Raw genomic sequence first — 11,775 nt, forward strand, 5'->3', positions numbered from 1 at the left:
TCTCAGCAGTATTGTTGCTGTTTCGCTTTTGGACAAGTTCGAAGTTCATTAATAATTCCTCGTTCCATGCACAACTCGATAACTGTAGCATTCAATAAAGTAATCATTGTTATTATTGTTTATCAAGAGACCGAGACCGAATTTTAATTGGCAAATGAATGTCCAAATGTGAAACGAGTCAATTTTATGGCGCTCACATATGCATATATATTGCAGGATCTTTGTAAATATAATCCTTCAATGTAAAAATCAGAATCTCTTTACGATGCACCATCGACGTAAAAAAGTACGGAATGACGAAAGCCGGGCCATTTGTGAAAGAGCAGCACGCGAATTTATGGACATTCCGGGACACGCGTAACCAGCCACTTTCGGAAACGTTAATGACACTTGATATAGCGTGCACGATATATTTCGTTCCAGCTGCATCTTGCGTAACGCACGCGTTACGAAATGCGTTGCACGAGCGGGATATAATTTCTTAAAAGCGGCCGTTTAATCCCGCGAGAAATTGTGTCCCCGCTTCCAAAACTTTCATGCACGCGGTGCATCGTACCCCCTCTCTTTTCTCACTGCAACTTTCGACGGTCGGGCGGACAGGCAGGTAGGCAGGCGAGCAAATGGCATTTCGACGGCATTTACTATAACAGTGTCCTCTGAAAATGCTAGCCGCCTTAACGTTAAAGCGACTCGCTCGCTGGAATTTATCGTTCCTCTAATTTATCGCGCACTCCTGGATAAGCGAGCCGGGATATCGGGAGGCACTTTCGAATTACTACGGTGTCTAAGGTGATCGATGCGTTTTTATCGCGAGATTCGCATAGCGTTGCAGCACGTTGCACGGTATTCGCAGTATTTTATCGGGGAATTTACTGTACGTGCTGTTCGGTGGATATTCGCGCGCGCGAGAGCCCTCGCTTCCCGCGTATGCAATAACCGAAATTATTGCTGCCGCATTAATAGAGCGGCAGCAGTGGTGGTAGCGGTGATGGTGTGCCGCTTGCGAATATAGACGGCGAATATAATTTCGTCCGCGCGTACTTTACGCGACTGCGCGATACTTATCGCCAATATCTTTCTGCGCGGACGCCGACGGTGAATCCCTGCGAATTTTTTCTCCCATCCCTCACACGCAACGCGCAAACGCATACGCACGCATGTAAACAGCGCGATATATAAAGCAACGTTCTGTTCCTTTTTTCGCGCTCGCCGGGAAAACTTCGCGATAGGACGGACGAGACCGGGGGGAGGGAGGGAGGAAAGGACATATTTTTCACACGGTGTAGCGCCCGCATCCTGGTCACGATTAATTAACCCGGCGGTCGAGCGTGTCCTATTTACGGACTTAATTGGAAAATAGAACGCGTTCGTTCTGTCGACGACATCACGGCCACGGCGGGTATTCGTCGGGCGCGACAACTTTACGCGGAAAAAACGGATTTCCGACGAATAGAGGCCGTTGCGCGCGACGCCATCAGGAGACGATGCGACCAGTCGGAAATTAAAGGCTCCGAAACTCAATCGTTCCATTCGGAATCACAATAGAGCCCGGCGCGGTGCAAAGGCGATCTCGTTGTGCCGGCGGAATGTTGAAATTGGCCCGCGTGCGCGCGTAGGGAAGGTGCAAGTCCGTGGAACTTGTTCCGGAAGCGCGGCCTGTTTGCGCGAGGCACGCCGTCAAATTCCGCCGGCGATTTCCATCGCGATTCTCTCGCGAGGTAGTATCGGTTTCCGCTTTCGACGGAAACCGCTGCTTCGAATATCGATCAGCCGCGCGCGAGAGAGAGCCGTTCTTTCCGCGGGGAGCAAAAGACCTCGCGAAATTCTCCCCTCCTGATGTCTAATCGCGCGTCTCGCTTTTATAATTGCTCTTCGCTCCGAAAAGACGCAAAGGAGAAACCCCCCCACGAGATGCAAGTGATAACCAATAAAGTATCGATCGGAATCCGAGCTCGGCTATTGATTTTCCGCGCCGAGTTGGCGCGTGCTGCCGCATAAAGGTGTGGAATTTTGCATTAAGAAATCAGGTTACTCGAACGTGACGGTAATTACGACACACATCTGGCAAATATCCATTTATCATGGAGATAATATATCTTGGAATACGGATATATGTGCGGTAACATGCGGATTATCGTTTATTAAATGAATATCGCTTCATTATCGCACGCATGTAAAAACAAAGCAGTTTCGACGAGGTTGCATAAATTTATTACCTTATTAAAATACTGTTTGGAATTGCCGATTATCCTCGCGCACGAATACGACCGCCCCTCGCCCGCGGTGTGCGGCGTATATCTCTCGATAAATATGTAACGTTTCGTCGTTTGCACTTGAAATTTTCTCGACTCACACGGACGCCGACGAACGCCGTCCCGCTGACGTGCTTGAAGAGAGTGAGTGCTTACCGTATACTCTCATTACGATAACATATATTTATCGCGCGGAAGAACTCGCAACAAAGGAGATACGGTGCGCGTAAAACACGATGGGCTTACGCGATATTACGTGAGATAAGCGTTTGAATAGTCGCCCGAAGGAACGGGACTGAAGCCGAGCGGGTATTAGTCCGAGGGAAGTACATCATGATGATATTTCCAGACACGAATAAACGGATAAAGTGTTGCGACGGGAAGGAGAAAACGAGCGAAATTAACCGAATACAAAGAAGTGCAGCGGCTCGTTGCGGCCTCGTCGTGTCATTTCGCGTTGCAGTATCTGAAGATCGACGAGGGTCTCGAAGGAAGTCGCGCCACTTACCCTCGTTCCGACTTCCGCTCGTACAAAGCCGACCTTGTTTTTCTCCCGAGGCCGCCGGGTATTCCGTGATGCGCATTCGTGAAAGAGAGAGAATACGCGTATATATCTCCGGCTCGCCTATCGGACTTGCTCCGGCATATCCTTCGTTCGACGAGTCGTCCAATTTAATCGCGAATCTCGTTACCGATGTGTTTCCTCGGCGGTTCTGAACGACGGTCGGCGTTGACAGCGTGCCGTTAAGATCACAGGAGTTGGCGATAGATAACGTTTAGTTCTCTTGTATAGTCGTAGAAGCGGGAGCGACGGTTTTCAGGGAGTTTCGTGAATTAAAATCGGCGAACCGTTCGCGTCGTAGCGAAGTTCTTCACAAACGAGGACAGCGCGCGTGGCTTGTTATCGGACGTGATGTAACTAGAAGGTACACAACAAGAGCGGCATTATGATGGTTTAATGAGGCAAAACTTTCCTCCGGCCCCGTTTACTTGCATTTATTTGTGCGCTTTAGTCGCCGTTACCTGTACAGCAGATATCGACAAAATCGAGAAGAGCGACGTCATCCTGCTGGCTCCACCGCCGTTCGGCCAAGTAAGAAATATGCGTATTAGAGACTACGGGTGTGACGGCAAATTGCTGATAGCTCGATGCCGTTTATGCTCGCTGCTTGAAGTCTTACCGTGGACTCGTCTCGTGGTCTCGAACCGTTCGTGGAATTCTTGAAATTAATGAAACTCAACAATTCCTGAGTTTGACACACCTTTATTGCTATCGTGAACCCACTGGTTATCGCAACCCACAAGCGACGTAGAATACGAAGCAGTGGCTTTTCCGAGTCGTAGTATACACAGAGCGATGCGTTCTCTTACACGGTTCTAAGGCCTCTCTCGTTCTTCTAACAAGCGAACATATACATATATCGCGTAATATCACGCGTCAAGAGACAATATATACGACATGGGATAGCACCACTTTCCCTAATACGTTTCTGATAAAGCACTCGCGCATTATTCGACTCGTTAGTCGTATACTTTAACAAATGTCGCATTCTTAACTAAAGTTCTGAACAACAGGGGAAAAAAAATAGGAGAGCGAGATAAGATATATCTCACCTAGCGATGACTAGACGCGTCGTCTTATTTCTTCTTCCCTTCTTTTTCGTTCGACGTGTCCTCCGTCGCTTCGAAAATCCGTCACGTCGAACGCCCCGCTCGTATTTTATGTCACTCCCCCCTCCTCCCCTTTCCCCTAAATCACACGAACGAACCCGCGGTAAACGGCCAGTGTGTATAGCGCGATTGCGCGCGTGCTGCATTCGGTAGAAAACGATGCTCGCGGCGCGTCCATAAAAGAGCGATTTGCGCGCCGAAAAACGAGCGGATTTCGACGTACAAATTCTTTAGTGGGATACGGGTTCGATCCAGCCAGATTACCGGGATTATTAGGAATCCCGCTGGGGCTCGTCATTCCTATCCGGCAACCCGGGGAAACCGGACGAGCCCGAGGAATTTCAATGAGTTATCGGAACAATACTCTTCGATTTCGAGTTTTAACGCGTCCGTGGGAAATTTCTACCGTGAGTTGTCCAACGAGACTATTTTTTATAGCGCCTACAGTATTAATGTGTTCGTTGCGCAGTAAAAAAAAAAAACATTTTTTGCATTTGTGTTAGAATCGGTTCGTGTTAAAAAATTTTGGTTTTTAATTTACATCTCTAACACGCAATATATTAATTTAATATATTGTGTTTATGTTATTTCAGTATTTTGTATTGAGTCAATATTCAATACATGTAGGTGTTAAAATAATATATTTTATACTTTAGTGTAGATTGACATATTATGGATGTTAATTTTAATGAACATTATTGGTCACATATTTTTTACGTTAAATTTTACAGACAAATTGTCTTGATTAATCCTCAGTAACGATCATCATCAAACTCAATACATGCTGGTTAAAGCGTAGAAGTAATGTAATGCTACTGTATGTTAAATCAAGGGATATTAGTGAAAAATTCCCGTTACATTATGCTTGTATTAAAACACAAGTGGCGGACAAGAGAGTTAATTATCGGAACACTTAGAAATCCATTTTTCCTGCCGTCTACCGTCGCAATATCGCAAATCACGCTGGCAATAATTCTCTCGTGCGAAGATCGATAAATATATCTCACAGCTTCGCGTGCTTCTTCAGTCGTAAATCTTGCCGCAAGGGAAATATTGGCATCGCTTATTGAGCCACTCTATCAGACCACAGTTCTACCGAGCGTTTACGATTAATTGACTTCGATGATCAAACATGCATGTGAACGTAACGAGATATTTCGCTCGATGTGTTTGCATTTCGCGCCTACATAATCGATGTGTTTATGCGAGAAATGAAAAGTTCGCGCCTCGGTGTTACCGTGATATTGATCACTGAATTTGTCGTGATCCAATTTGTTCGTCGATTGTTGGAGAAAATCACGTTTCATTTGTGGTGACATTCGTTTGGACATTCAATAGCCGGAGATTAATTGTTGCGCCAATTTTTTCCAGCGGTCTCAGACGCGAATATACCCGGCAACCGTCGCGGTTATTTTCGACAAATATTTTCGATAAAACCGTGCATGGAAGCGCGCTAATTCACGTCGAAACAAAGAGAGCGCGGTACTACATACGTATACACCGAGCGCGCGCGGTGAATGGATATTGCGGTCCGCGAAGTTGTGAATGAGCTTAGAAACTGAATGCATGCGTGCGAATACGTATTACAGCGGTGATTACGTGATACACGCATGTGCATTTGCGCGAAGCACGTAGAGATCTATTAACATAATTCTAACTCTTCATGATGAATTGATGAAGAGCGCAGCGTTGAGCTATGATTCGTCGTGCGCTGCTTCCGGCCGGCCAGTTCAAAGGAAATCTTATCGCGAGGAATAATAAGATAAAACAGATAGCAAAGATAAACTCACGCATGAAGCGAGTAACGTTGCCGTCAGCAACGTTGCTGCTATAATGAGATATAAGAAACTCAGAAAATATCGTTATCGTCGTTAACATTTTTTGGAAATGTATGCAATAATAATTTTTCTCTCTCTCTCTCTCTCTCCCTTCAGCGTGTAATAAATGCCTGCGTTAGATTTATTGTCTATGTGACAAATGATAAATATATCATCCATACTACAATCAGCTTAGATAGTTAAGGGTTGAAGAGCGGATGAGATATCTTATTGGGTATCTTTTATCAACACCAGTTATCTTGTCTCAATAAAAACCTATATATCGTTTCGGAGTTTTGAGTTCAAAAATAAAGTTGTACCATTTCAAATTGAACTTTTAGTCCTAGTTTAAGATTACTTTAATTCTACATTTAATTCAAAAGTCTTCTCGTGCTCCTGTGATGCTACAAATGGGAATTTATTTCCGTGTCTTTTCCACTTGAAGACTTAATGTGGAAGTTAAATTTCGGCTCAGGACCTCATAATCACCTAATAGTTTCAGTTTTTCGTACGGAACTTTATGAACGATATTTCAGATATACAGCCGTTAATATTTGGAACAAAATTCCAGCTAATCCGAAATAATAACTATAATGTAATAGCTATAATGGCTTCAGGCATCCTTACCTTAAATTTTCTTTTATATAACACAGTTTAGAAGCATGTATGCCGTCTTATATATTTACATATTTTACAATTACAATTTATTTATGACGCCCTTTAGGGGACTGGTCCCAGAGGGCCAATAAACGTATGCTCGCTCCCTCTCTCTCTATCTCTATCTGTCTCTTTCTCTCTCTCGCAGAGCCGGAGGTATTTGATCAGGAAGAGAGATCCCGACCTTTTACGGTTTCACATGGTCGATTCGTGTCTCGTCCCCGAGAACATGCTAATATTTGCATTCTGCTCGCTAGCGTGGGTGAAATTGTGGGTATCGACGTTTCGACGAAGCCCACGTTAATGAAGAAATTCCTGAGGCGCTGTCGCTCAATCTCCGGACAGTAACTGACAGCGCGGCTGATATACATTCCGCTGCCGACGAAAGTGGAAATTGCCTTCTCTCTATCATCATTTCCTACAAAGTTATCCTCTCGCGCCCGCGTGTGGCTTCTCCCGCGCGACGAAGAAGGTAAATTACGTTCGATAATACATCGTGCGCGCGCTCGCGCGCATCGTCACATTAGAGTCGCGAGAGAGAGAGAGAGAGAGCGCGCGAGCACCCACGATATAATTTCACATTACGCGTCCTGCCATTTATTTCAACGTCGGGCGTCAATAGCTGTCTCAATAACATCCGTTGGCATTTTCCGCACTCACGTTCGTTTTTACATAAGCGCTTTACATTTCACGCTTGTCCGGCAGCATTTCGCGCGTCGATATTTCACCTACGCGCATCCAGCCGGCACTCACCTGCCTACACGTGCCTGTGTGCGCGCGCGCGAAGAAAAAAAATATTAATAGGCGCGTATTCTCATATTGGATCGGGCTGTGAAATTTTCCCGGCGCTTTCCCATTGATCACGACCACGGTGTTCGTGCGCGCGGAAGGCCACCGGACACGAGGGAAACAAAGGTAGAGCTCCGTGGCGGTCGGGTCGATGGGGTTGCGCGTCGAAAATACGGGGCGGGCTGGTTCGATCGGCTGGCGCCCTCGCGGTAGGTTTGTCAGTGCGTAAACTTGCTTTTCGGTCCACCGCCAGTGATTAAATATCTGCAGTCGGAAACGATCCGGACTGATGCCTCGAGCGTTTATTGGATCCCCTTGACTGGCAGTATTGAACGCGCGTCGAGTTGGATCGTCGAAACGCCACGAAGGTTGCATGGTTAAATCGCGCGCGAATCTAACGGAAAAGGCCCGTTAAAGTAGCGCGATACGAATTTGCGGGACGCACCTGTCCCTTCGGGATGGAATTGTTTTTAGCGTGTGAGCGTGGATTTATTTTCTCTTCGTGTGAACATCTGCGAGCTCGCGATGGGAGACGACGTAGTCGATAAGTAAGTCCTTTGTATGTATACTGATTTTTCCAACGTCGCGAGCCGGAGGCCAACGGCTTCTGTGTAACGTGATTCCTGCATCGCGCGCAACCTATAGTCTACCCCGCCATCACGCTTCTCAATTTCACATCAGAAAAGGCAGAGTAAGAAGAGAGCGCGCGCGCAAGAGAAAGAGAGGGAGAGAGGCGAAGAGTTAGGTCGAAGAAATATGGTTCGCGCGCGCTTTAATGCTTTTCTTTTCGTCATTCTCCTCACAATTTCTCACTGTCAGAGTTTATAAATTTCGCGAAGCTGCTACGTGTAGTGACGCCCCTCCTGTTCTGCAAAATGTCCCGAGTTTATAAACTACTATCTCTTAATGCAAAAGCAAAGTCTAGCTTCCTCGGGAGTAACGCTGAAACTCGATTCGCGGTGTTTGAGGAGAGATAAATCTGCGCCAAGTGTCGGAAATATCTCGTGGATAAACAGAATTCAGAAATTCCAAACTTCGACTAGTAGTTAATGCATAACGTACGGTAATACACCGTCGGATAGATAAGAAACAGCATACCAGCACGGGCAACTCTCAGATATCGCTGCTTTGAGCCCGCGGTTTTCATGAAAATTCCGCCGTCCTTTCCTTACTCGTGGGTTCCTCGGGCGAGCGAGCGAGCGAGCGTGCGATCGGGTGAGCGCCAGGTATCGCATCAAATATGGTGCTGTTCCTGAAACACGTACGACGATCGTCCCACTTTTGCCTCTGCCGTTCTCTTCGCACACGTGTATTCAAGCGCTCTTATCTCTCGTGCATTCTCTTAATGTATCGTTTACACTGGTCGCTCGTATATGTAGACGAACGAGACACACACATATACACGGAAAGAGAGAGAGAGAGAGGAGGGAAAGGGGAAGAGATCCCTTTGCACTCGTGTGTTCACAGAGGCATTCTTGACAGTTTCGGCATTGTACACAGATGCGTTCGCGTTTTAAGGGGCTACGTACATCCGAGCGGTTCGAGAAACGCCCAATGTTTTTGCTGACCACGTTATGATTTTATGAAGGTGTTTTTTTCAGAGATGATTCTTCAATATTTTTGTTTACATATTACATGAAGTTATTACAACAAATGGATATGCAACGCTGTTATTACTAGCCTTTCTCAAAAGAAAGGTAAAAAAAGAGCACGCGAATAACTGTTTTTTTTTTTTATATTTTTGAAAGAGCTGTAATTTTGTATAGATATTCTCAGTAATGTTATCTTAGGATTTTTTGGATATTTTTTGTTGTGTTTTTTATAAACGAAAAGAAGAGAAATTTCTTGACGGAAAATCGAACTTTTGATTTCGAATATTTATAACTTTGTCGGAAATTAATACTTTAAAAATCGGTCGGTATTCATAGTCAGATTTTATATTTAAGATCGTCTTAGGTTCATCTTCAAATACTTCGTAGCTTCGCGGTCGAAGTGAACCATACAGCATTTGACGATGAACTTATATATCTTATATATGAGATTTAACTATGAATACCGGCCTAAGAATATCTATGCAAAACTATAGTTAAATCGCTCCAATAGTTACTGAAATATTTTGGGGCACGTCGGATACCTGATTAGCGATGACGAGCTCCACAGAAGCAGTAATAAACAGTAATAACAGTGTTACATATCAACTTTTTACAATAGGCTTTACGTAATATGTAAATAAAAGTACCGAAGGAAGTATCCTTCAAAAGCACATCTTCACAAAATCAATAACAACGTGGTCAGCAGAAAAATTCAAACTTTGGGCGTTTTCTCGAGCCGCTTAAATGTACGTAGCCTCTTAAACGCGATCCGTGTACGTGACTTTACAGATTCACGTGCGACATGAGCTAAGTTCCTTTTACCCGCTTTCGTGCTGAAAGCGCCCTTCTATCTTTATTTCTCATTACACGTTGTAGGAAGATAGAACGATGCTTTCAGCGCAAAAACGTGCAAGACGAATTTAGCCACAGCAGAGAAGATGAAATGCCGCGGTAGAGCGGGGGAAGCTGACGGGAGATTCCGCCCGCTTTCGATGACGGGCGTCGTCGATAAAGCATCGTCGCGCACGCACTACTTTTACGCACGTTCACCGCGGGCGAACCAGCTCGTAATTTCACTCGGGCGAACCTGGCAAACGATCAGCGACAGCGTTCGACATCAATTTTCGCGGCTCCCGGAGTTGCTGTGCCGCCGTGTCGTTAACGCGCGGCGTTAACTCCGTGTACTAGTACGTGCCAGGGAACGTTATTTTCGAGGGTTGATGCAAACCGGCTGTGCTCGCGCCCGGCGACCGACGTCACGCTTCCGCTAACCGCGGTGGGACAGCCGCTGCATACATGAGGTCATCGCCAATGGCGATAAAAACAACCCACCCAAGATGGGAGGTAAAGCCAGATAGATCGATGAGCAGCGAGCGAGTGGATGAATCACGACCGATGTATTCGCGTACGAGAGACGTCACAGCGAGGAATTTCGCCGTGATCGCCGGTGATCAACTACGGTACATCGCATCGTTAATAGAGAATCGGGGAGGGGAAGTCGAGTGGAAAGTTAAATTGAAATCGACGGACGAAGAGGCGAGGTTGATTCCACGTCGTAGGGAACTGTCACGCAGAAGCGCGACAGTTCGGCTTGTAAGGTCTCGTTACGCGCGCTAAAGATTAGCGCAGTCGCCGATGCGGCGGCGCGTCCGCACGTGAAGCGTGTAAAACCGCGTATCAGACGGGCAGGCTAATAATAGTAATTAAAGCAAAATCTCGTAGCGCGCACGCGGCTGTTGTTATTAAAGGTTAAAAATACGAAAAGAGAAAAAAGGAGCAGAAACGTACGCGTTATTGCATTATCGTGTGCTTGATGGCACACGCCACGACGTGCTACTCTATTAATAGGTGGACGTGCGCTCTATTACTCTTGATTAAGCCTATTGCCAGGCCAACGGCATTACACGATAACGCATTCCACGCGAACTATGCAGTCGCACGCGCTTGAGAGGGAAAGAGAGAGAGAGGGAGCGCATTCGCCCGCTGCGCTTGCAAACATTATAATTGCCATGCTCGCGCATTGTACTACATTTTGTATCACTGCTCCTTTTTCCTCTCTCCCTTTTTTTCTCCGGGGGGATAAATATTAGCTTTACATGGTACGACTCCAGTTTGCGGAGTAACACGCAATATATTCGGCGAATGTAATATCGCGTGCCGCGGTTCCAAAATTAATTTTTCAACGCTCGCTAATAATTTATAATGCAATCCCATCGTGGTGTAACACGAATCGTCACAAATATCTCGAATGGAGGACAAGACGAGCGATAAGACGCGCATCGCCGGGGCGGTGCCTTTGACATTGACCCTCGTGGCAGACGTTCTCCGTGTAACAATCTGGACAACGAATCGATCCCGAAAAATTACTCGGTTTCTTGACAGCACAAATGAGATTATCCCACATTGCGTGGTCCCTTCGTGCGTGCGATCGCGCGAGGTGCGCCGGGCCTGCATGGTCGAAAAGAAGAATCATTGAGGAGCCATGAAGGGCTAACGGACGAAAAGGGGACGAACGCTAGTCCTGGATAATCCTTTGAGATGGGGAGAAAAGGGCACGGCCGTACGTCGTGGGAGCGACCTCTTTAAAAATAGATCCTTTCCTTCAACACACACACACACACACATACACATCTAGAAAATACTCAATGGCGCGATAAGATACGGATATCTTTTTCTCCCTTGCATTTTTTCTTAATTACGAATTACGGAATCGATTGGCGGTTTATTTATCGATAAATCGCGCACTTTATTTATCTACAAGCATATCTATCGTCGCTGACGTTAATCGTTGCGTGGATGTCGAGCCGATTGAAAGCTTACCCGCGGAAGCGCGAGGGATACGCTTCCCTTTTTTCTTCTACGAAAGTGCGAACGATCTCTTTTTTTCTCTCCTTCGTATATGCGCGCAAGATCTCAGTCAGTCTCTTCGTGAAAGCAGCGCATTAGCACGTAACACATGTCGAGCTGCCGGGCCCCTTCTCCCCCCCCCCCCCCCCC

General features: G+C 46.2%; 2 protein-coding genes across 7 annotated transcripts in view; one reads left to right on the forward strand and one right to left on the reverse strand.

The window, feature by feature from the left end:
* The window catches only part of LOC106746475 (mediator of RNA polymerase II transcription subunit 20), a 139,138-nt gene extending 130,794 nt beyond the window's left edge, over positions 1-8,344 (reverse strand). For all 3 annotated transcript variants that reach the window (XM_014623099.1, XM_014623103.1, XM_014623102.1), the window contains exon 1: positions 8,285-8,344. In XM_014623099.1, coding sequence (XP_014478585.1) covers positions 8,285-8,333 — 49 coding nt within the window. In that variant the 5' untranslated portion in view covers positions 8,334-8,344. The remainder of the gene's footprint in view (positions 1-8,284) is intronic.
* Positions 1-11,775, forward strand: part of LOC106746472 (dystroglycan) — a 73,900-nt gene that overhangs the window by 34,989 nt on the left and 27,136 nt on the right. The gene's annotated exons all lie outside the window — the stretch shown is intronic.

Source organism: Dinoponera quadriceps, unplaced genomic scaffold (assembly GCF_001313825.1).
Source record: "Dinoponera quadriceps isolate SergipeBrazil2010 unplaced genomic scaffold, ASM131382v1 scaffold1850, whole genome shotgun sequence".
NCBI lineage: Eukaryota > Metazoa > Arthropoda > Insecta > Hymenoptera > Formicidae > Dinoponera > Dinoponera quadriceps.